This window comes from Pollicipes pollicipes, unplaced genomic scaffold (assembly GCF_011947565.3).
Source record: "Pollicipes pollicipes isolate AB1234 unplaced genomic scaffold, Ppol_2.1 Scaffold_7261;HRSCAF=8764_pilon_pilon_pilon, whole genome shotgun sequence".
NCBI lineage: Eukaryota > Metazoa > Arthropoda > Thecostraca > Pollicipedomorpha > Pollicipedidae > Pollicipes > Pollicipes pollicipes.
In genome coordinates, this window is record NW_023597054.1 from 60203781 (window position 1) to 60228468 (window position 24688).

The window sequence follows — 24688 nt, forward strand, 5'->3', positions numbered from 1 at the left end:
CTGCTGAAGAGGGCACACCTCCGTGATTGCAACGCAGCGCTCTAGTAACAGCAATCATTATGGCGCAACATGGCTAAAGCTCTTCAAAAGTAAGCAAGCAGTATTTCTTTTTTCGCTGCTCATATCTGCATGGTGACTCCTGCTCTAAATGCTTGTTTAGTATTGTTCCATTTTCATGAGTCGTGGCATCGTGAGAGTCACGGGAGAAGATGGGCTGGAGAAAGGGGACCATGTCACCCGCATCTTTCACGGAATCTGGTATGAAACCTGTATGGTAATGTATGGAAAGAAAATAGTTTTCGGCGAGTTTAGCCCCTTACACTTACTCTGACGCTCTGATCTCCCGTCACACACCCTTTTTGTGATCACACATTTTTTCCTGAGGGCTCTCTCTTGATGCAAATGTCTCGTGTTGCTTATGAGACTTCTGTGCACGTACATTTCGGGGTTCCTTGCCACATTATAATCTTAATGTTATTGAAATGCTGTTAGCCGTCTTCGGTTTATTTTTAGCACCATTATATATATATATATATATATATATATATATATATATATATATATATATATGTATGTGTGTGTGTGTACAGCAGAGCTTCTCGTTCACTCTAGACACTTTATTTAACATCTTCATTCCTTCAGCAGACTCATGTGTAATAGGAAGTACGGTGGATGCTGAATACGTGAAACACAGTTCTCCCCCGCGTTTGAACATTCCTAATAGTTTTTAGTCCCTTAGATCTGCCTCTTTTTCCTCGTCGTTATCTTCATGGATACTCTCATACACACTTAAGGCATTACTAGTATGCTAGATGGCATTCAGTTCTATACTGAAGGGTGCGTTTTTCTGTTCCATTCATATTGTTGGAGCTCCACCTCGGCGCGAAAAATACCATTCATGGCACAAGAGCCCGCGTAATATGATCACCTCCATAGAGGCTCAATCCAGGGGCCGCCCGTGGTGCCCCCGATTTTGGCGACATCGTTCAGTGGAGGGCTCTGTACGGGCGTGCGCGGGTCAGTGAAGCAGGTCACGCCCATTGCGCCAACCCTACCGCGAGCGGTAGCGCTGGCACCGTCCCCGATTAAGCTGATACGTAACTGCCGAACCGAGGAAACATTAAGCCAACCCAACGACACTTTATGGATCGTTATAACCGGCTCATAGACACTCAACTTCAGTTTAAGCAAGCCTGCAAACCTTTAAAGCGCCGCTTATCTTTGCCCTGGTCGCTCTTGCATTGCCGACGCCGACGCTGCTCGCCCCGCATCGCGGCACTTCCTGATGTGTGATAGCGGCCGGCTTGCGCGGTGGTTTACGAGACAGCGGTCGGGCGAGTTTTCGCACTTTGTGCCTGCGCGGACGCCTCCGTCGCAGCTGCGTGCGCCAGGCACAGGTGCGTGCCGTCCACCGTCAGCGAGCGGGCACTCGTCCGTTGCGCAACTGTCGCTGTCGGCACGTGCGGTGGAAACTCGAGTCGCGTAATCCCCGACAAAGCGACAGCCCATGGTGACGGAGTCTGTCGGCAGCCGAGCCGAGCCGAGCCGAGCCGGCCGCCGACAGCGACCCGCCCGGACGGGGCGCGGCGCGTGACGCCCGCCTCCGCAGCGGCGATCCCCGTCGCGGTGTCGCCCGGCCGCGCGGCGCGACGGCGGCGGCCGTACGCGCCGCCGTCGGCCGGTCGCGCCGCGCCGCGGCGGCTCGCGCTGCCGTGCTCGAGCGCCGCCGTGCCGGGGGCGGGGCACGTCTCCATCGGGCGGCCGCGCGCCGGCGAACCCGGCGCCGTAATTCATTGATCTCGGCTAACGACGGCGGCGGCGGCGGCGCCGGCGCCGGCCGCCCACGCCCAGTCGCTGCGACAGCGACGCTGATCTCGACTATCCATTCAGGGCTGCAGAGCCGGCGTTCCGGCGGCGCTGGCAGCCGGCCCGGGACGCAATCGAAGCGTTGATAATCGGGCTGGGAGCGCGCCATCTTATCGCGCCATCTGCGGCCGCCGCTGGCGCCACCGTGCGCTCCGCTCCCGCCGTGCCCGCGCCCTGTTTTGGCCAAGCTGCCGCGCGCGGCGCGTGGGCGGAGTTTACATCAAGACAGCAATTAACGGGGCGTACATTTTTGATTTTACGCGTAATTGGAATAGCTGGACGGCGCGGGCAGCGGCTTGACAATGATGAATTGATACATCCAGGGAATAGTTTTCCGAATTCCATCTGAGCTGCGGTGTTTGAGACTGCGGCCTGATTGACGGTGCGCTAACCGGCGGATGATATAGCGAGCCGGATCGCTCAACGGCCCTACAAATTACACGGGCTGAACTTTGGCCACGCTGCCCTGCAATTAGACCGGCTCTGAGCCGGCTTGTGCGATGCTATCGTGCTAATGTACAATAAACGCACTGTAATAGGTCGCGTTAGCAAACTTGAAATATAACTAACCGTTGATTAAGTGAGATTTCAAGCTTGCGTTGGCACCAAGCAGCCAAGACCATCGCCGGCGTGGCGTATCGGTCCCGCTTCTCGTGCGAGGCTGCGGCCGCTCTGCGGGGCGGAGGGTAAGATATGGCTCGGTCGGCTGACTCCGCAGCTGCGGCTCCTCCGGGGCTGTAGCCAGGCCAGCATTTTTCCGCAGTGCAAGAAAGAAAAGAATGAAAGACATTGCGGCGCGCTAATTTATTAGCGCAGGCGATAAGGAGACAATAAATGATAGCAGAGAGGATAAGCGTGACTCGCGGTCTGCTAAGTAGACACGGACGTCGACACCTCCAGCAGTGGACATCAGCTGGCTCCCACAGTCGGGTAATTGGCTCCGTTCCCAGCCAGTCATGGTGTGGGGGCTCCTTTAGAGCCTCTGCCTCTTTGACTGAGTACCACCATCATCGTTTGGCCGCCACGTGGTCTCGAACGCTCTTCCGCACTGGGACGAGTTGGTCCCCGAAAACATCAATCCTGGTCACCACGCATTGCTTTTTTGTGGAAAATATGATCCACGAAGGTTTTGTTTTCTTGCTATTTTTTCCAAAAGGTGGATTCACCTGACGCGATACTGTCGGAAGGCATTGTTTTGTCTTGTGATCGATGCTGAATTTGTGCATCAAAAACGTATCGTAAATGTGCGTACGTACACAATAAATTCATATAATAGCGTCTATTCACTTGCAGCACAGCTTGAATGAAAAACTTCTACACAATGTGGAACTGGCCCATATGCACCTATATTTTGCTTCGTACCGTATAGCATTACCAAGGACCGCTAAAGTGATCATGTTTTCATCTCGCTGTTTCTTCAGTCAGCCTGTCTTCCCGAGGCGACGATTCGTTCCATAGCTGCCCCACTTATTCGTGCACAGGTGCTTGCGGGTTTTCGGCTCCCGCCCAGGCATTATGTGTCGCCATCTCGCTCTGGCTAGGAAGTCGATAGCGCCTAACAGCACCGGGCCCCTTGTCCACTTTACCCCCTATTTCTGTCAGTTTGCGGCCGCAGTTCGTACCCGGCATTTGCCTCATGTTCTGCTGCCACGCGACTTAGTGGGGGAGCGTCGCGAATGCCGGCAGAGCGGCCCTGTTTCCGAGCAGTCAGTAGCGCGTGCCGCTGACAGGGACGCCACCATTGTGCCCGCTGTTGGTGAAGTCACGTCGGCTTAACGTCCGGCCAGTCATGAGGCGTCGCTGGCGCTTGGCGCTGAGTGTTTTGGCGCCGTCTTGGCCTTTTCACAGATGTTTTTTTAACGTCCGGCCAGTCATGAGGCGTCGCTGGCGCTTGGCACTGAGTGTTTTGGCGCCGTCTCGGCCTTCTCACAGATTTTTTTTTTAACGCCCGGCCAGTCATGAGGCGTCGCTGGCGCTTGGCGCCGAGTGTTTTGGCGCCCTCTCGGCCTTCTCACAGATGTTTTTAACGTCCGGCCAGTCATGAGGCGTCGGTGGCGCTTGGCGCCGAGTGTTTTGGCGCCGTCTCGGCCTTCTCACAGATGTTTTTAACGTCCGGCCAGTCATGAGGCGTCGCTGGCGCTTGGCGCTGACTGTTTTGGCGCCGTTTCAGCCTTCTCACAGATGTTCTCGGCCGCTTCGGTTCCCAGCGCGGCTGTGTTGCTGTGTCGTGTTGTTGCCTCGGCCCAGTCAGGCGCTGTGTTGTATTGCCTCCTCCGGCTCTGTGCGGCGTGTTGTGATACCGTGGAAACTGACTGTCGCGTCTAGGAGGCGCCGACTCACCGTCATTCTCGCATCACTACCGTGCCGGAAGCCTTCCGTTACGTCACTGCGCTGTGCTGTGACACCTTGCCATTTCTGTTGTGCTGTGACCCTCGTCTCTGTACCGTCCTAGCTGTGTTGTGACCCTCGTCTCTGTACCGTCCCGGCTGTGTTGTGACCCTCGCCTCTATGCCATCGTGACAGTGCTGTGACTTTCGTCTCTGTACCGCCGTGACTGTTGTGCTGTGACTTTCGTCTCTGTGCCGCCGTGGTTGTGACCCTTTTACCCGTGCCGCTGTGGATGTGCTGTGACCCTTCGATCTGTGGCGCCGTGGCTGTACTGTGACCCTCGTCTCTGTGCCGTGCCCCCAGCGCGGATGTCGGCGGCCGGCGGTCAGATGTACCGCTCGCACCTGCCCACCTACCCGTGGATCGGCGACAAGGCCATGATGCCGCCGTCGGCCGCCGCCTGGTGCTCGCCGTTCGGCAAGACGCAGAGCCCGGCTATCCCCACCTCGATCGCGCACTCGAGTCCGCACCTCTTCCACTTCCCGCCGACGCCGCCCAAGGACGGCACGCCCGAGACGTCGGCGGCGGCGACGGCCGCCTCCTCCAGCATGGCGTCGGCATCGGCGTCGGCGGCGGCCGTGGCGGCGGCGGCGGCCGTGGCCGGCATGTCTGGCGAGTACGGCCAGCACCCCTGCGGCCAGCTGCTGGCGGCGCCCGACGGGCTGGACATCAAGCCGCCGCTTATCCACGGCCTGCCGAAGCAGCGCGAAGGTAGCGGAACGCCGGCAGAGCTGGCCGCCGCCGGGCCGTACCAGTACCCGGCGGCCTCTGCGGCGGCCGAGTACGCGCCGGCCGCCGCCGCCGGGTACAGCTTCCACCCCAGTGCGTTCGTCTCCAAAAGCGTGTCGCCGCGGCCCAAGGCGAAGGCGCGGTCGTCGGCGGGTAAGGCCGGGGCGGGCGGAGGTGGTGGCGGCTGCACGGTGGAGGGCGCGGCGAGACTGACCGGCACGGCAGCGGCGGGCCGGCTAACACGCGCCTGCTGTACAGTGCACTAACGCGAGACGCCCGCCGGGGCGAGGCATGCGACGGCAGCGGAGGAAGCCGGCGGGGCACCCCCCCCCCCCCCTCCTGCCCGCGCTGGCGGGGCCGGCAGCGGTGGTTACCATCCGAGAGCAGTGTCTTCTTAGTGCGGGTCTTACCCTAATCTCTGACGTAACGGTGCCCACTGCAGCGTGAAAATTACATGCTGCTAGCGAGCTGGGCGTGACGCGCCGCCCGCCCGTTCGCCGGCCGGCCCTAATTCATGCCATGCGGCATGCGAGACTGGCTTCCTCGAGCAGACGACACGAAGAGGACTCCCACGCGCCTCTGCGGCCCGTCAGCACTCCCTTCTGCACCTCCGCTCGGCACGGAAAACCGGCGTAATTAACCCGCATTTCTGTATCGGTGCGATCCGTTCCGGCGGCCATGTGCGTCACGCGATGGGCGGGAGGGCGGTGCCGCTCGGGCGGGGAGAGACCGCCGGCGCCGGCGCTCCCCCGGCACGGTGGTCCAGCTGGCACGTGTATCATAGCCGGCGCGGTGCCGCGCTCCGGACACTGTTTACGCTCGGCGGCCGCGGGAGAGGCGCCCGTGCGACCCCCCCCCCCCCCGCCAAAAATACCGGTGACACACTGCGCGACACTGCCGTCTCCGGGGGGCGTCACCGCGCCGACGGTGACACGTCACCCTCGTCACCGTGCTGGCGGCACTTCCGGCCGCGCGACACAAGCGGCGCGAATCCTGCTGCATCGCGAATATCCCCTGTGTGGTGCCTGTGCGTGTCTGTGCTCGAGCACCGGTAGCGAATCTCAGCTGCGCGACAGTGTGGCAGCCCCGGCGCAGCAGCAGGCGTGCGATGCTCGTGGCGACCACGTCACAGCTGTCCGCCGCCCCCGGCGCGATGTCAGTCATGCGACACGTATGACGCTGCCTCAGCCGTGCGACACTCATGACACAATCTTGGCGTCAGCTGTTGGACATTCGTGACCCAATCCCAGCTGCTCGACACTGGTGGCACAATCTCAACTGTGGAACACAGCTCAGTGCTCCAGCCGGGCGACAGATAGGCTGAGCTTGGCGACAAACCGGCACATATTCTCTCACCCGTTAGACTTTCTGGTCACAATCTCAGCCGTGCGAAGTTCCTGGCATAACCCTGGCGCGCAACGCGTGCTGAACGACCTCGGCTGTTCGACAGTCGCGACATAATAATCTCAGCTGTGCCTGCCCGGCCCCATGACCTCGGCCAGGCGACGCTCCGGCACAGTCTCTCTCACCCGTGAGACTGCCCCGCCACAATCTCAGCCGTGCGACACTTCTGCACAATCGCAGCCGTATGATCCTTGGCTGAATCTCAGCTGGGCTTTCGCGGCACAAAGCAAGCTGTGCTACACTCTCGGCACAATCTCACCTCCTTCAATAACCAGCCACAGCTGTGCGACACCTGTGAAAGCTGAAAACCAGCCCTTCAGCCGCGCGCAATATGTGAACTCGCGTCGAAATATCGGTTGAAAAACGTCCCCAGCACGATCTTCGCTATGGTATGTTTGTGGCACGATGTTGGCTGTACAACATTCGCGGCCCAACCCCACCTCACTAGCTACCCACTCCCAGCTGGGCGACACTCGCAATACAGTATCGGCTGCACGGTACTCGCTGGCAGTCTCCAGTGTGCTACATCCATGGGCGAGATTCTGCTCTGTGTCAGTCGCGTCACAATATCAGCTACGCAACATTGGCTGGGCAGTTTCAGCTACAAAACACTCACGACAAAATTTCAGCCGAGTGCCTCTTGTGTCACAACAGAAGCTACCCTCGCTGCCCAATATAAGCTGCGCGAAAACGTCCTGAACAATTTCACCTGTGTGGGCTCTGGGACCCTCCTGAACAATCTCAGTGACGCGGCACTCGCGTTACAATCTCTCGTCGCGCGCCACGTGCGCCGCGGCGGTGACCAGTCGGCGCGCGGCCGGCCGGCGGCGGCGCCTTTGATGCAGTGGCCGCAATGGCTCTCCGCCAATGATCCCCACTTAGGCGCGTCGCGGGGTGATCGCGTGCCGCCGGTACCGCCCTGATCCGGCCCGGAGAGCCGGGCCGTTCTCGGCGGCGGCGTCGCCCCACGTGCGTGGACCGGCCGGCCGCGGGGAGGAGGGCCCACCACCGGCGGCGCGCCCCGGGGGCCCGCAGAGGCCCCGGTCCCTACCGCGCGCACAATGCGCTGCTCCGCCCATTCATTCCGGACAGCGCGGGCGCGGGTGTACACGGTGTAATTATCGCCGGTTGTCGCCCACGGGGTGTCGTTAGGGATCGTAACTAATGAGCCCACTCGGGACGAAAATGATGGATAACGCTGGCCCTTTAAGAAAGCATGGATATGTCCGCCTTCCATGGTGTTGCGGCAGGGTTTTTGCTGGTTTATCGGCCATTCTGCTGAAATGGTGATTATCATATGATAAATCGAATCTGCCGAAAATGACGATGAACCGACACATCCGGGTACTGACAAGAACTAACCCACTGGGATGGAGAATGCCATGTTGTTACATATCTATGTAGTTTTAGAGTGCATGTTGAACTCACACCTAACCAGTAACTCAAGCTAGCAGAATCCACAAGCAGCGTGCCGCGTGTTTGCTTTTACTTAATATTATATCGTTTGACTTGTCGAAACCGGCAATTCCTGAATAACCCTTGCGGGATTGCAGGGTTATTCAGGAATTCTGGCACATCCTTCAGGTGTGAACATGTACTTTTGGGAGGCGTAACTTCGGAACTGTGGCTATCTTATATGTTATATAAGTGGCCTCTGCTAAACCGCAACACCGTTGACATATGTGATAGCACACTTCTTGCTGGGATGAAATATTGCCTGGTATTATTATTATTATTATTCTAGCTTCACATATCACTGCAGTCGGAGTTCATTGCGAGCCTCTACAACGTAAACTCGCTTTGCCCAACCGGTGCACTCGCCGCGCGGCGCCACCTCCCGTTCGTCGCCCCCATGACCTCTAGTCACGGGCCCGCCCTGCCATCGCAGAGGGTCGCGAGTGTGTCAACTGCGGCGCGACATCGACCCCGCTCTGGCGGCGCGACGGCAACGGCCACTACCTCTGCAACGCCTGCGGACTCTACTACAAGATGAACGGCCAGAACCGGCCGCTGATCAAGCCCAAGCAGCGCATGGTGAGTGCGTGGGCGCGTGACCTCAGCCTGACCTGGTATTGCAGAGGCCCGCGAGTGTGTCAACTGCGGCGCGACGTCGACGCCGCTGTGGCGTCGGGACGGCACCGGCCACTACCTCTGTAACGCCTGCGGCCTCTATCACAAAATGAACGGCCAAAACCGCCCGCTGATTAAGCCAAAGCGGCGCCTGGTGAGTGGCCGCCGGCCGCCTCCTCTTCTCTTGCTGCTGGTCGTCGTCGTCGCTGTCGACGTTTGGCTGGCCGTCGGCGGCGGCGTTTGGCTGGGTGTGGCTGGGCGGCGCCCCGTCGCTGCACGCGCCTCGCATGCATGGCTGTTGTCCGTCCGTGTGGGTGTGCGTGTGCGTGTGCGTGTTGGAGGGGGAGCGGGAGCGGGAGCCGGCGGTGCCCTGTACCACAGGTGCCAGCCGGGCCCGCGTCGGGACCGTCGGGGCCGTTGCCGTCGTCGCCGCTGGCGGCGGCGGTGGCGGCAGGAGCGGCGGCTGGATCGATGTGCGGCTCCGCGCCGGCCGCGATGGTCCGATAGGGGCGGCCGGCCGCGGCCGTGACGACCCGTCGTCTCCGCCCGGCGCGGCCCGGCCGCCCCGTCACCACCCTGGCCGCCGCCGCCCGGCGCTACAGCGCTCCACCCGACAGGCCGCGCGGTCCGGCCGGCCTGGCCCGCTGCTGACGCGGCCGAGATGGAGCGCGCCGCGTCGCCAGTGCGGCGCGCCATCAGAGGCGCTGAGCGGGGCGATCCATCCGAATCGGGGCCTCTGCTGTGACCCCGATCGGGCGCCGTCGAGTGCAGCCGCCCACCGCGGGGCTCGGTGTAGGCCACGGCGAGCGGACGGCGAACGGGGCGAGCCGGCCGCGGCGCCGTATTGATTCGGTCCGGCCGGCCACGACGCCGGGCGCGGCCGCCGCCAGCCGGCACCGCTCCGCCTCTGAACCGGCCCGGACCGTCACCGGTGTGGGGAGGTGCGCTGGCTCGGCGGAGGCCGTACCGACGCGAGCCACGAACATGCCGCCGCCGGACGCCGGGCACGCGCCGGCAGCGACTGCTCCCTCGCCGGCAGCGACTGCTCCTGCGCCGGCAGCGGCTGCTTCCGCGCCGGCAGCGGCTGGTCCTGCGCCGGCAGCGGCTGCTCCCGCGCCGGCAGCGGCTGCTTCCGTGCCGGCAGCGACTGCTCCTGCGCCGGCAGCGGCTGCTTCCGCACCGGCAGCGACTGCTCCTGCGCCGGCAACGGCTGCTTCCGCGCCACCGTCTGGAGCTCGCAAGCAGGCGGCGTACGCCGCCGCGAAACGGCAGGCGGACGGCACCGCGGGCAGGGCGGCTGCCCCGCACCGACGTCGCCGAAAGGGTGTGGTTTCACACCAAATGCGGTCACCGCTGCGCACTGTGACAAGGTTTCGTGACGCCGTGACAGCTCCGGTGGTGGTTTCGGGAGCGGAACACGCAGCGAGACACAGACACAGTCTGCACAGACACAGCTCTGCGGGGCGTACCGTGCACGCGACGGCATCTGTGCTTGCATGATTGTGTGGGCCGGTGGTGCTGCCCGGCTCCATCCCGGCGTGTTTTGGATGTCAGTAGTTCGTTGATGTCATAGAGCCACGTTCCGACGGCGCTGCGACATACGCCCCTTAAAAACGCCCCGCATTTTTGGCGTCTTTTCATTCATGCATAAGAAATTTATGGGCGATCTTTCACCGCGACAGGCATATTTCACTGTGCGGCATGCACATGACATGTGGACACACGGGACAGGGCGTTGCGACACGTTTTTCGTCAGCGATACCGACCCCGGTCTCGATAGGAGGGGGTCGTGCGAGACTGCTACCCGTGTTCGCTGCCAATCCTAGGCTGACATGTGCCGAGCGCCCCGCACATAAATCATCGGCCGCATGGGGCTACGGGTCTAACGACTCCGAACTATTCCAGAAATCCCGACTTGATTGTACCCATTTGGGTTTTTGTGCACGGCAGCCGCCTGCCCGGACGAGTCCTTTTCATACCGACACTCATATAGCCGGCTTTTAAACTCCCATAAAGCGCGCGGGACTCTGGCCGGCCGACCGGTGCTTTACGAGGGCCCGCTGCACACGGCTCCCACACGGCGCCCGGCTGAGGTGCGCCTTTCAGCCGCGAGTGTGTTTATCGGGCCGGGCGGGGGTGATTAATGGCGGGGCTGGCCGAGTGCGGCATCGTGCTGCCTCCGTCGCCCCGGCGCGCGCCGCCTCGGCCGCTACCGTGGACACCGCCGCTGCGGTCCACCTCACCGGCCTGCACATCCCGCGTGCCGGTGCCGCTGCCGGCGCGGCTGCCGGCGACGGGCCGCCGGGCCGCGTCTGCGCGGTATGACCACGGTGCAGTGACAGTGCTAGTGGGCGCCTGTGTCGCTGGTTACCGGGTGATTGGTCAGCTGACTGCGGCTAGTGGACGCCTGTGTCGCTGGTTACCGGGTGATTGGTCAGTTGACTGCGGCTAGTGGACGCCTGTGTCGCTGGTTACCGGGTGATTGGTCAGCTGACCGCGGTTAGTGGGCGCCTGTGTCGCTGGTTACCGGGTGATTGGTCAGTTGACTGCGGCTAGTTGGCGCCTGTGTCGCTAGTTACCGGGTGATTGGTCAGTTGACTGCGGCTAGTGGGCGCCTGTGTCGCTGGTTACTGTGTCGCTGGTGATTGGTCAGTTGACTGCGGCTGGGAACCGGTGGTCACTCTCGAGGACTGTGGACGTGGCGAGGACTCGGTAGTGTTTATAACCGGCCCGCGGCGCGTCCGCCACGCTCGGCGGCTTTCAGCGCTTCCCGGGGGACGTCAGCCGCTGAGTTATTTATTATTTGGATTTTCGTGTCGCATTATTATTTCCTAACTCCTCCGGCCCGATACCTTACGATGTAGATAAAAGCAAAATGACAATGATGAATTTATCCGATGTATTCATCCATGCATACATGCATGTGGCCTGCAACCCGAGACCGACTTGGCTTCATGGGTGGCTGCAGGCTTTGGGAGTATCTTTACGGCTGTAACAGATATCAGTGCGCCTCAGTACCGAGCTTGAGCCTAAATTTATAGACACTGCATTATTCGACTTGGATGTCTTGCTACGTATTTGGGGGTTTGCAGTATTTGTTTTGCAAAAGCGGATGCTTTGATGACATGTTAGATACTGCACAGAAGTAACATGACTGTATTTATCAGATTAAGACAATTACAGTGATATTTTAAAGTTGTCAACTGACGCAGACACAACTAAAGCATTCGATATAAATCTACACTTTGAACGACGGAGGAGATAGTTCGAGCAGGTAATCCATGGAATGCATACATGTATATATGTATATATATGTATTTATTTTTATCCTTATGTGTATCAAACCTGTAGCTACCCAACGTGACAAATATGCTATTTCAATTTACTTTACCCCACCCACAGGGTCTGTTTTGTACCCATTGTGCCCAGTTGAAAGGAAAAGTGTTATGTACCGTTCTGGCCGAAATGAAGTTTTACGCCTAAGCAGAAGATTGTATGCATCCAACTCGGGCTACGTAGTCACTTGCTACAAGTTTTACTCAAGGAACTATCATTTTCTTCTCTCGAAGTGGCTCATGAACTGTTCCGATAGGTTGTAAATTAGATCCTTTGACCTCGTGATAAAAACAAAATGTTCAAAAGCATTTGACTTTCTGTGTTACGAACTGCGGCCACAACATTCGTTCAGTAGACTGTGATCGAGTTGTTACGTTCCTATATTAAACATTGGCTTTAGTGTTACATTTCCATTGAAATTCGTTGTCTAAAGAATTACAATCAGCGGATCTTTCATGCACTAAGGCCCGGGCAAATTCAATAACTTTTATGATCCTGTTATACTGAAGTGTCCGAAAATTTAGTGTGGTGAATTGAGGCTTTGGGGTTTTGTCCCGTTGCAAATCTCTGTTCTGTGATTGGTCGCCGTGATCGACTTTGGACGGATGCGTGATCGGCTTTTGACGGACGTGGAGTACCAGCATCGGCGCTGATTGGTTAACCGCCACCGCACCGTGCTGCCGCATTCCAGTGGTGTGCGCAGCTTCCGACGTGCCTTTCACCACGCAGGCTAGACTCAAATGTTGAGTTGTGGGTGGAGTGATTGGCCAGGGTGCACTTTCTGGCATTACATTCGGCGATAAGTATGCTCGAGAATGTGCAGAGGGCTTTTGTAATAGCATCTAAAGGTATTTCTCCCACGCAGCCAGGCTGGGTTCCTCTCCTTGGCAATCAGGTTAGGCTCACCAAACACGATCCTTTGCGTTTTCCCGGGACGAGAGGAAAGTTGTGGTTCCAAAAAGCAGTTTCAATCTCTCCAAATCCTGAAAAGGCATAATTTTACCATTTTTCGCGCCGTTACCTCGTTCATAACACAATTAGCTAAAATGTTCCCTACTATCGATAGTACCTGCATGCGCTCTTCACCTCGAGGGAGTGCGTCTTACGTCTATGCATAATTATTCCAGCAAAGAGCACACCCCACCGAAAAGAAAAAGAACACCGCAACTTTCTATGTTTGTGCAATCAAAACTGATTTTTATGTTCGCCCAATGCCTTTTAAGATTTATGAAGCTGTGTCGGTATGCGTATACGTAGATGCCCCGGTACCGCTTCATTGAATAGTTGTTGATGTCACAATGTCTCGCCGAGAGATCCGCTGAGGTTCTCGCGTAACTTGACACTGACCAATAGTGACGCTGTTGTATCAGTGCAGACGTGGGCAGAGCACAACGCAGCGATACCATTGCAGCGCCTGCGATAATTTGAGGAGATTCCGAACAAACTGGCCTGAAGCCGTTGTGCCCAGGATGTGCGTGCTTTCTTGAAATGGTGCTATGAATGGACGGATGCGTAACCAGTGCAGGCGATAACCAGCGCCGGCTGGGTCTGGTATGACGTGTTGGTGGGTGTGGGCACCTCAGCTCGTACAGTCTAGCGATAGTAAAATCTCGCGCTTTCTGTTGTGGTTATTGTTCGAATATCCGTGCAGGAAAGGATAATAAAAAACGTATGCACCACAAAATCATCCAGCTTCTAGCACAGCTTGCTCAACGTGCTGCAGCGACACAGGAGCACATGAATCCGTGGGTATAGTTTTCATCTTAACGATGCTCTCTATCAAAGTCAAACAGTGCAGCTTTTTAAGATCAATCTGCTCACCCTGATAATGTAACTTAACGCGGCGCACCGCTGCGTCTGTCCGGCTACGGTCGCCGTCTTCCATTGCTCCTCCCGGGCTGCATGCCAATCCCAGCACGGCACTTTGTTTCCCGCAAACCCGCGATTAGGCGAGTCATATTTCTCACCAATTAATTATCCGCCGCGCGCCGGCCGATGATTTATCCGCCGCGTGTCCGCCTATGATAGCCCGGTATGTAGTCATCGGTCTCGGCCGGTGGCCGGCCGGCGCGGGCCGCGGGGATGTGGCCGCCGGTCACCGCCGACGCCGCCGCCGCCGCCGCCGCCCCGGCGCGCTACACATCCGGTGACCAAGGCCGGAGCGTGTGCTCGCCACTGACATCACCGGCACCGGCACCGGCACCGGCGCGCAGCTAATTACATTTCATGCAAACATGGCGGCCGCTGCCGGGAGGAAGCCGCGCCGCCGCCGCCGCCGCCGCAGCCGCCCGTCAAATTACCGCCGCTGAGCGTTACTTAGCATCGGCCGGTGCAGGACGGCGCGCGCCGTTTTTGCCGCGGCGTGCCGGTTTTTGTCGCGCGCGTCGCCGGCCGGTCAGCGGCGCGTCGCGCGGCCGTGCTGACCGCCGCCGGCCCGGCAGCACAGTGACGGATGGCGCCGCGTCCACCGTCGCCCCGACCGACCGGCGGCCGGCAAGCAGGCCGTTTGCATGCGAGCGGACGAGGGGCGGGCCCAGGGCACAGAGCCGCTGCCCGGGCCCGCTCGACGCTGTACGCCGATACGTTCCCATTAGTGAGTGTGCATGTGGGGGGGGGGGGGGGGGGAACAGCAGTGTGGGGAACACCTCACTGTTCCACCACCAGCCCGTCCGCGAGCTGGTGGCGGAACAGTGAGGTATTTGTCTGATGCGCGCGTGATGCGGTAGCCCTGCAAGCAATGACTCTGCCGCCACATTTTCATAAATGAATTGTTGCAAGTTACGACGAATGCGGCTGCAGCGGTGTACTGATGAGGGCGCAGAGCGGGACCGGGACCGTGTTGCTTTTCAGCATTTTTTATTTCTATGTTATAAAATACCTCGTGTGTTGCGTGCAGCGCTGGCGTCAGGCCTGTAGTGCAAAAATCCAGGATTACATTCTTTTAGTCAAGGCGCAGCCCTCAGCCACCCCATCTTCGGAGGTATCACAGCCCGCACCTGCGGCTCCGCCAGCGGCGGGCGGCCGAACTTCGCGCCGCATCGCGCCGCTGTCACCGGTGAAATAGGTGGGGACGCCAGCCGGCCGGCCGGCGGCCGTGCAGCGCGGCCGGCGCCGCCCGCGGTCCCCGCGCCGGGCCCGGTGCACGCCCCGGTGTCCGGCTGAGTTATAGGCCGCGCCGACGCAGGGGCCCGGCCGTCGGCCGTGCCCCGGCTCTCCTCGCTGAAACACGAGCCAATTACGCCCGGCCCAGGTACGCAGGGCCGGCTGCGGCTCTTTAAACAGTAGCGCGCCGAGAGGAGCCGCTGCTGCAATTTGCAATTAATAACGAAGTCGAGTGCACTCCCAGCATAACATCTGTAAATTGAATAGGGAACTGTGATGCACTAGCGTTTAATGACGGGTTGCCGGGTGCGGGCGGCTGGCGCGCCCATCGCTGCGCCGGCCGAGACAGCGGCGGAGTTCATTTCATAAATCAGGCCGAGACACCGTCAGAACTCAGCATTTATTGGCCATTCACCATGCGGACGGTAGCCGGAGACGCGGCGTACATCACTTACGGTTCGCAAACACCGCCGTTCCCACCCACCCCCGGCGAGGCCATTTTTACCGGGCGCGTCGTAACGGCAGCGCGCGGCGCCGGGCCGCCGCCCCGCGCCGCGTCCCCGGGCCCTCCCGCCGACCGCCGCCGGCGTCCTTTGCTCCGGTAATTGCCAATGGCTTGTTTGGTGCGTGTGACGAGGCTCGTCTCGTCCGGCGGCCGCGGCGGTAGGCCGGGCCCGACGGGGCAGTGGCGCGCCGGCAGTCGCCATTGTGTCCGGCCGGGTCGGCTTCGGTTCACACACTTGTCGACCGTGCTCGCCAGCCCCGCCTTTGTCGAGCCGTTTGTTCCCGGCCGACAGGTGAAATGGAACCGGAGCGGCCGCCTGTTTGTGTGTGTTTGCGCGCGGAATGTCGGCCGCGGAGTCGGTGTGAGATCGAGTGGTTATTGGGCCGGCGCCCGCCGGGAGAATGCGTCGAACAATAGCCGTGACACGGGCTGCAGGTAGCAGCTCTGTGCCCACTCGTGGTGCTTTATGACGCGCCGCTCGGAGGCGGCCGCCGCGGTCCGAGTTATGTCCATGTGAACGCGGCGGGCCAGCTGCGCAGTTGGCACTGAGGCGAGATTACTCGCAGTCCCGTCAGGCCCGCGGACGTTAATATGCCGCTCCGAGCCGGCGCCTCTCGCCGCCGACGTCGGCTCATTAGCCAGCCCCGGCGACGAAACAGCCCATGTCGTCCCAGTCGAGCTTGGACGACCAGGCAGCACGCGGCTCTGTTGACCTTGGCATCGCTTCCGAGCTTTGCCGGCCCCGTGTGCTCTCGTAAGACCTCGTCCTGTCTCTCCGAGCCTGTTGGTCTCTAATGGAACTCATCGACGTCTCGATTTGGTCGGTTCGGCGCCAGCCCGACACGCGGCGACCTTATGTGACCTCTGCTGACCTTTGCCGTGCCCCGCAGTCGGCTGCCCGAAGAGCCGGGACGTCGTGCTCCAACTGCAAGACGTCGACGACGACGCTGTGGCGGCGCAACGGACAGGGCGAGCCCGTGTGCAACGCTTGCGGCCTCTACTACAAACTGCACAACGTGAGTACGAGCGACTGTCCGGACTTATGCAACGGCCACCACAAGCCGCACACCGGGGTACACATACCGGACACGAACCTTGCGCCCACTGCCCGCGAGCCGAGCAGCCCAAACATTTCAGTGGCCTTCGCTGCCGGCGGGTCCTCGCAGTTTTCCGCTCGTGTTTGGTCTCTGCGCCGCTGTTTCCCCTCGCCCGGTCCCACGGTCTGACGGGCGCCGACGGCGGCGTCGATCGCGACGGCCGTCGAATGGCCTCATCGACAACGACGTTTCCGGCCTTCCTTCCGGCGCCGGCGCCGTCGACGGCCGCCCAGCGTCGGAGGCGCCGGGCCGCGCTGCCCAACAGAGTAATGATCTTCCCGGCGATCGCGTCGTATCCGGCGGACGTGCGGACGACGGCCACAACGACGAAGGTGCCGTCGGCGGAGAGCAGGGGGTGGGAAGGGAGTGCTTCGAACTGGGCCGCCGCGTCCTGGCCCAAGCTGGGCTCGCGGTGATTCGCTTCAGATATTTTTGTTTGCGAGAAGGCGAGTCCCGTGCGCTGTTTATGGTTGACTGCACCTATTTGAGATTTGGAAAGAATGTCCTAACGCTTGGACGAAGTGTGCAACTTTCCGGTTGAATTTTTTCCTCTGTGTGCACCCGATTTAGAAACACAGAAAGTACCTTGAAAGCGACGACGTTTGACATTCTTTGCGAGCAAATTTCAGCTGGTAAACCGTTTCACACTGCTGCCCACATACCACAACACACGCTGCATTCACGACACTGGCCGCTTGTATCGCTGCCCGAGTCTGAGCACTCGGGCCCCGGCGCTGGCGGGGCGTCACCAGAGCTGCCGACTCATCGTCATCACACCTGACCCGCCGGCAGCCGGTCCCGCGCTCCTCCGCGGCTCATCGATCACCGGCCGGCTGCTCTGCCCGGCTCCGTCTCGCCCCTCCCCGCGCTCTTTTTCCGGGTCGCCGTTCTTCGCCGCCGTGGTTTGCTCGTAAGTGCGCGCCATCAGGTCCTCGAGCGCCATCAGATAGTCCACCTGACAATGATCGTCTGAATATTATCAGATCCGTTAATTTGTGGCTATTGATTGCCGGCCGATGCCGAGCCGATAGAGCCGGCCGCTGGGCCCGCTCGTGACCCGCGACGGCGCCGCCTCGTCCGCGTACGGCCGGCGGAGCAGAGCTCACCGCTCCGTCGGTGACGCCCCGCTCGCGCGCCTCGGGCACTATCGAATCCCTGCGTCCTGCACGCTGCCTCAGACGCCCGTGGCGCGCCCGTCGCGTCAGACGTCGCTCCTGGCGCACCAGGGCGCCACCGACTCCTGCCGCCTGGAGCACGCTGCACCGTCGCGCGTTGTACGGCGCGTACCGGGCGGGCGTGAGCGGTCCCTCGGCCCGCGCCGCGCCGTTGACACGGTCTCTGGCTCGTGTGTGGTCGACATCATTCCAGTCGAGTCGAGGCTAGTCCGGGGAGTAGCTGTCTGTGCGCGTGCTGGCTTGCGCCATCTGCAGCTGCCCAGTGGCTACGCACGCTCAGTTAGCAGAGCTTAAGTTGATGCCTCCCCCCCCCTCCCATCCGTCCACTGATGGCGAATGATGAGATAATGATGTGTGGGAAAGCTGCCGAACTTCAGACGTTCATTAATGAAATGTTAAAATATCGCTTACTTCATCGAAGCTTGTACTGGCGACTGCCACACCTACCATTCCACACCACACCTGCCACACCGCACCATTCTCCCGTTCCGCCCGTGCTCCGTCACCACGGGCTGATCCCGTCGGCCGCCTCCGTGTCCGAGCTCGCACGCGCGCCTCAAAATGGCTGTTGCGCCATATATGGCGCTGACCGTGTGTCGGATGCGGCCCATCAGAGCCCGGTTCCGGCCGCGCCCGAGGGGCACTATCGACAGCGGTGTACGGCACGCCCCACTGTGCCCGGCCCCAGGGGCCGCTCCGTCAGCAGCTGTGAAGCGAACGCCCCGCCCGGTCCCCCACAAACCCCTCTGGGACCCTGCATGGCCTGACCGGGGGTCCGTGACGCCGTGTGGAGCCCGGTCCGACGGTGCCGGCGCCCCGCCGGGGCAGGGGCACCGACCCGACCCGCGCGTGCCGCCGCCGCCGCCCGCCCGCCCGGCGGGCCCGGCTGCATCTGGAAGCATGCAGAGCTCGTGGCGGCGTGCGATCGGGCCCGAGATAAAGTTCCAGCACATCTGGACGGCCGCCGCCGCCCCTAATGACTTTCACTTCCAATAAGGCGGAACTTTCGGCGCGGCTGGCGGCGGCCGCGGCGCGCCTGCCCGCGCCTGACGTCAGGCGCAGGCGCGGCGCCCGCAGCCGCCACGCCTGTTACCTGTCGTTCACTCGTCTCAATCGAGCACGGCCTTCTCAGGGCGGCCGCGGCGGCCGCGAGGCGCCGGCGAGGGGGCGCAGCGACGGGTCAGGACCGGCGCGCGACCCGCGCTCCGGCCGGCTGTCAATCAGCTGGCGCCCCGGCGTTTCCGGGTGTTGGTGCCGCCGCGGCGGCGCCGACATTGTCCGGCGGCGTCACGACACGGCCGGCCTCGCGACTCGCCGCGCCGCGACGCCGGGTGGACTGCGGAGACAGGCGTGTCCCGTCCGAGCCGCGAGGCCAGGGCGTATAGCGGAGAGCCGGACGGCATGGAGGGGGCTGTCGTAAAAGGCAGCAAGCGGGCTCACGGTGCCAAAAATATCAGGCTCAAATTCTGTTCCGCAAATCTGGAGGCAGCACCGGGGGTTTATCCGCGGTCTGACGCGCTGCGTACGTCAGCAGCCGGGTAGTAGCGCGGCACGCCGCCAGCTGAGACGATTGGGCCTTAAGCCGCCTGAATGTGAGGCCGAAGAGGATGCGGGTGCGGGGTATTCGACGACTTTTTTAATGGTAATACACATCTTGGGATATTAGTTACACACTACGTGACGCAATGGCGTTTCTTTCCATGCAAGGGATTCAAATGCTTTCCACCCATGAAAAGTAAAGTGAGCCGTAAGCATCTGCGATAATCTTAGCGTGCAGGCAGCAGATGTGTCCTGCCCCATGCCCTGCCGCCGTGCGCCGTCGCCAGCCGTCGCCCCACCCCGGCCGGCCCCCGTCACCCACCGCCGGCGGGCGGAGCGCACAGGCGGAACACGACTGACGGCCGGCGCCACCGCCTTTACACGTTGTCACTGGAGCATTGTTGACGGCCGTCAGACGGGCAGGCGGGCAGGGCAGGGGGGGGGGGGGGGGCAGGGCAGGATGGCGCCACCGGCCGGCCGCCGTCTGCCAGCCGCGCTGTCGCCCTGTTGTCTTTGTCACGGGAGGAGGTGACGCCGGCGGCACTCTCAGGCCGCCGCGCGTGCAAACAAACGCGCCGCCGCCGTATCCATTACGGGCAGCCGGCCGCGCCGTGCGCCGTCTGCCGACGGCCGGTCAGTAAGCCTCTTTGGGAAATCCGACGAGCAGCGGCGTTCTCCGCATGCCAGCTTCTGAGGCGGCCGGCATGGCCCAGCCAAGCGGCCGGGGCATTCCGCGGCGTTTGAGAGGGTTTGCGCTAAGTCGACCCGCTTTTGGGTATTTTTCGGCATGCGAGTCGGGATTTGGTCGGCTAAAGAGGCCTGAAATGCTACTGGTGGTTAGCCCCCGACGTGGGCGAGTTGCGACGGCGGGTACGCTGAACGGTGCGCCGCACAGCTCAGAGCTCGTCGCCACATCATCCGGCCGTCCGATCTTCCAAGAGCATGTGGAGCAGAACGAACGAACGAACGAACAGAACGAACGAACCTTAAAGGCCAGGCGACACCGGTTACAGCAAGAAAAACGCAGTAGAAACAGTTCGCAACGGGCAACATATTTTACCTTGTAATTGTCACCGGGCGATTTGTTCGAGACAAGGTCCGGTTATTTTCTCGGCCGGGCCGGCGCCGGCGCAGCGACAGCGCCGACAGAGCGCTGACGTCGAACAGGCTGGCGCGGCGACTCGCCGCGGCCGGCGCCGCTGGCGGCCGGCGTTCCCGCCTTGTCACAGACCGTCGCGGCGAGCGCCGCCCGCCCGCCCGATGGCGGCCGACGGCCGGCTCTCAGGTGTGCCAAAGACGGCCGCGCGCCGCCCGCCTGTTGTTCCAGTGTCAGTTTCCAGCGCGCCGTGACAGCAGACCGTTGGTTGAAGGTGTTCATGTTTTGCGGTGCAGGCGAGGTGTTTTGTACAGCTGTGAACAGCTCTTAGCCTCCCCAACACGACAGGTTGAGATTAAGATGACAAAGTTTTCGCCCTGCTTATCTCTGTTTATGTGTTACATAAACAGCGCAAAGCCATATCAGTGCAGCTTTCCCTTTTCCCTGTTATGACATTTACCCTTCATTGCTTTTCTTATGTGGCAGGATAATTAGATGCTCCTCACCCATCACTACACGTGCGGCCGAGTGTGAACGGTGTCTAGAATTTGCAAGGGCTGCAAACCCTGCCAAATTCAAGAGGGTTGAAGAACGCTTTCGTTCTTAATGCTACTTTTACTTCCTTTTTATGCCGTCATGGTAAAACTATTTTGACTTCGCTTCGTGCAATGTACAAGCTTTTTCTGACAACTGCATTTTTTCCAACGCTGTCGAGTGGCTGCCCCTCTGCCTTCTTGCTCCTGCAGTCCCTTCAAGAGCATTGCATACACTACATGCACTCGATATCTTTGCTAGAATAACTGTGGACTTCTTCCACGCACACGAGATGCCTCAGCATTAACACTAACTTGTTACACCCGTGCATAGCTCATATAACCATCTCCCCGCCCCGCATCGCCATACGCCCATCCGCAACAGCTTCACAACAGCGTAACACCTCCACTCACATGCGGTCCAGCTGTGTTTACACGCGCCGGCCCGCCGGCTTGGCCTATGAACGCTCGATTAGCCGTCGGGCTGCCGGCGGCCGTTTTTCGCCTCCCCTCGCGACGCGGCTAATTTTCCGTTTAACCCCTTCCTCCTCTCTCAGCGGCCGGCAGCCAATATCTGCGCGGGGCGCGGGCGGCCGGCCGCCGCCGCCGCACTAATGGTCGCAGCTGACGACCGGTCGCCGGAAGTTTGCGCGGCGCGGTGCGTTTTTCTGCGGCGCGCCGCGTCGCCACGCCTCGCCTCTCGCACGCGGCAACAGTGCTCATCGGCAGAGCGGAATGCGGCCGAGACAATCGCGCGCCTTTTTGCCGGGCGTGGCGGCGCCCCTCGGGCAGGCTCCCTGCCCCTGCACCGGCGGCGGCGGCGGCTCGGGGGCGGCGGCGGCGGCGGCTGCTGAGAGGTGCCGGCGGCGCCAGCAGCGCCGGCAGCCGCCCGCCGGCCGCCCGCCGGCCGCGCCCAAAGCATCGCGCCCTGCCGGCGGAACTGTGGAGTCTGATTTTCAATGGCCATAAGTGGGATCATCGCGGGGTGCGCACAAAAAGCGCTTTCTTTTGCCAGAACTGATCCCCCATTTACATAGCGGGCGCATGTTTATTTCTGCTTTTGGTTGTTTGTGCGCCTCCACTCCACTTTTGTCGGAGTCCGCGAGAGGGGAAATTCCAGCTCGTTTGTCTCCAAAAGCGTGTTGTCTGCGGGAGTGGGCTCTCGAGTTCGGCCCCGGCCACCTTATCCCGGCCTTTGTGGGCGTCGAAGACGGACCGGCGGCGCCGGCGCCGGCTCGTCGGCCCCGCCGCCCGGGTCAGGGGTTAGACAAACGCACCGCAGTAACCCGGCCGCCACCGCCGCCACCGCCGCCGCCGCCGCCGCGTCGGCTCCGACTGCCGTCGGTCGCGGCGGCCGCGCACGCGTGGTCGGCGCTGACGGGCGTGGCCGCCGGCTGGTCCCTCCCCGCGCCGGCCGGCGCTATCGACCGCCGCCCGCCGCCCGCCGCCCAAGATGGCCCCGGGCCGGCCGCGGGCGCGCCGGCCGATCTCCTCCCGGGCGCCCCGCGGACCGGGGCTGGCGGCCCGCCGCCTCCCGTCTCAGGCCGCCCGGGCGCGCCGGAGAAACGCGCGCGCCCGCTGGCTGCGTACAGAGCAGCCCCCGTGGCCTCGGCTTTTGTGTCTCCCCTGCACCCGCCTGTTTCCATTTGTCCCCTGCCATCATCCATTACGACGCTTTATTCACCCAAAACATTTTGACATTTATACAAACCGTAACAAAAGCGGATAAACAGAATTAAAATATCGGGGCACCCCACACTGAGGCATTCATCATGGGCCCACTTACGTCCACAAAAGATACATTTATAAAGCGAACTGTGATTCAAAAAGGAGACTGTAACATAGTTTTAACCGCCGATGGCAACAATAGCAGGAATGCGAGCTGAAAGAATTGTCTCAATCCGGCTTTCTATAGTCGTGAGTGGGTGCTCACGGCGAAATCGGAGACAAAAGTTGGATTTCAAATTCTGCCCACCGACGCCTCGCAGATGGGCCGATAGGTCCTGTTCCGGCCGGAGGGTCGTCACCGGTTTTTGCGCGGGGTCTTTGAGTTTTACACGCCCTTGTTTTACTGCCGCTCAAAGAGCGGATCATTTCCAGCGCGTTGTTGGCCCGCACACCGGGTTCGCGTCAGTGCGTCGTTGCGGTCGTCCAGAGCGGAGGAAAAAGCCGAGCGCGCGCGACGCTATCTCGGGCCTATCGCCGCCAGATGTCGATGAAGATAGCCCGCTGAGGAGAAGAGCGGCGGCGGCGGCTCCGCCCGGACTGTAACGGTGCCGACCGCGCCGCTAACGGACGCAGCGTGCCCCCCACCACGCGTCGCAGCGCGCACAAAGCCACGCACCTCATTAATCAGCCATCAGCCGCAGATGGCTGATCGGTTAATCGCCTTTATCGCCGGCTATCTCTTTATTTCGCGGCGACGATCGCGGCGGCGGCTTTTTCACGCGGCACGCCACGGTCGGTGGCGGCGAACAAGCGGCGCCGGCTGGTGCCCAGCACAAGCGGGGCGCGATTGTGGGCCGGGCGGGCCGGTGGCAGGGACGGGGAGGCGGCGGGGAGGCGGCGACGCGACGCGACGCGCCGGCGGGCGGCGGCCGTGGTCCGGCGCCGGGGACAGGTCGCGCGGGACCGGCGGCGGCGGTCCGCTGTCGGTCGCGCCGGGACCTCGGCAGCACCACGGCCGTGGTCCGGCGCCGGGGACCGGCCGCGCGGGACCGACGGCGGCGGTCCGCTGTCGGTCGCGCCGGGACCTCGGCGGCACCACGGCCGCGGTCCGGCGCCCTGGTCTTGGTGAACCGCGCGGGCCCACGAGCTGTGGTTTGGCACGTCACGTCTGAGTCGGCTCAGGACCGGCGGACCTCCGGCTGGGTCCGTTACCATGCGCTAGGGTCGCGCGGCACCGGCAGGCGGCGGACCACGGCCCACCACAACAGCGCGTTGTGACAGCCTGCCTGCCAGGCCCTGGGGACGCGCCCTGCATGGGCCCCTGTGGCATGCAGGCCCGCGCGCGCCCTGCATGGGCCCCTGTGGCATGCAGGCCCGCGCGACGCCCCGTTGATTCGTCTCCGCGTGCGGCATGCGGATGGCGTGCAACATAGGGCCACAACAGCCGGCATTAAAAGGGGATGATTGCTTTTTGATGAGCTCTTATCAGGCTGAATGCCGTATTTTTCTTCTTTTCGTTCCACTGCGTACGTCGCGTTTTAATTTCTGATTCAGCATTTAATTACGGTTTGGCGCTGTTGAGCGTTAATTATGAAGGAGCTGCTGGATATTAAACCATGCGATGAGATTTGCGAGATAATGGCAGGGTACTGGCAAATGGGAAATTAAGTTTAGCTTCTGGTTAAATGTGATGATGTTTTCTTAAAGCGCAGGAGACATTGCCTTAATTGCTTTCAAGAAATATGAAATGCATACGCTGCAGTACATACTTGAATAAGCAGTTGCCCTTATGCTTTTGTTATCAACAACCCGGGCTCGTGTAGCCGCATCGGTCAGCGGTTCTTATCATGGACTGTGTCGACATAGACACATCTTTATTTAAGTTCCCCGCTTCATTTGAGTCCTTTGCATACGATGTGTATTGACTTTGACAGCGTCTTATAACATCAAACGCGTCGTTCACGGAAAGTGATCATGTAAGAGCAAGAAAGCAAGCATGCGGCATGGTAGTGATCGAATGATCCAGTACTACGGTTTAATTGATGCATGCCCTTGACTTTATATCTGCCCAACACGACACATTTTCGCGTCACCAGAAGCTAAAGCTGAAGCAAAGCGGCAGCCATGGCGCAAGGATTGTGTGCATCCGGGTGTACCAGGGTAAACACGCTCTTCAAATT

General features: G+C 61.0%; 1 protein-coding gene across 3 annotated transcripts in view; it reads left to right on the plus strand.

Moving 5' to 3' along the window:
- The window catches only part of LOC119112049 (GATA-binding factor C), a 55786-nt gene that overhangs the window by 22012 nt on the left and 9086 nt on the right, over nt 1–24688 (plus strand). For 2 of the 3 annotated variants that reach the window (XM_037236026.1, XM_037236025.1), the window contains exons 3-5: nt 4558–5136; nt 8276–8421; nt 16291–16416. In XM_037236026.1, the coding sequence (XP_037091921.1) occupies nt 4558–5136; nt 8276–8421; nt 16291–16416 (851 nt within the window). The remainder of the gene's footprint in view (nt 1–4557; nt 5137–8275; nt 8422–16290; nt 16417–24688) is intronic. The other variant, XM_037236027.1, reaches the window with a different exon arrangement.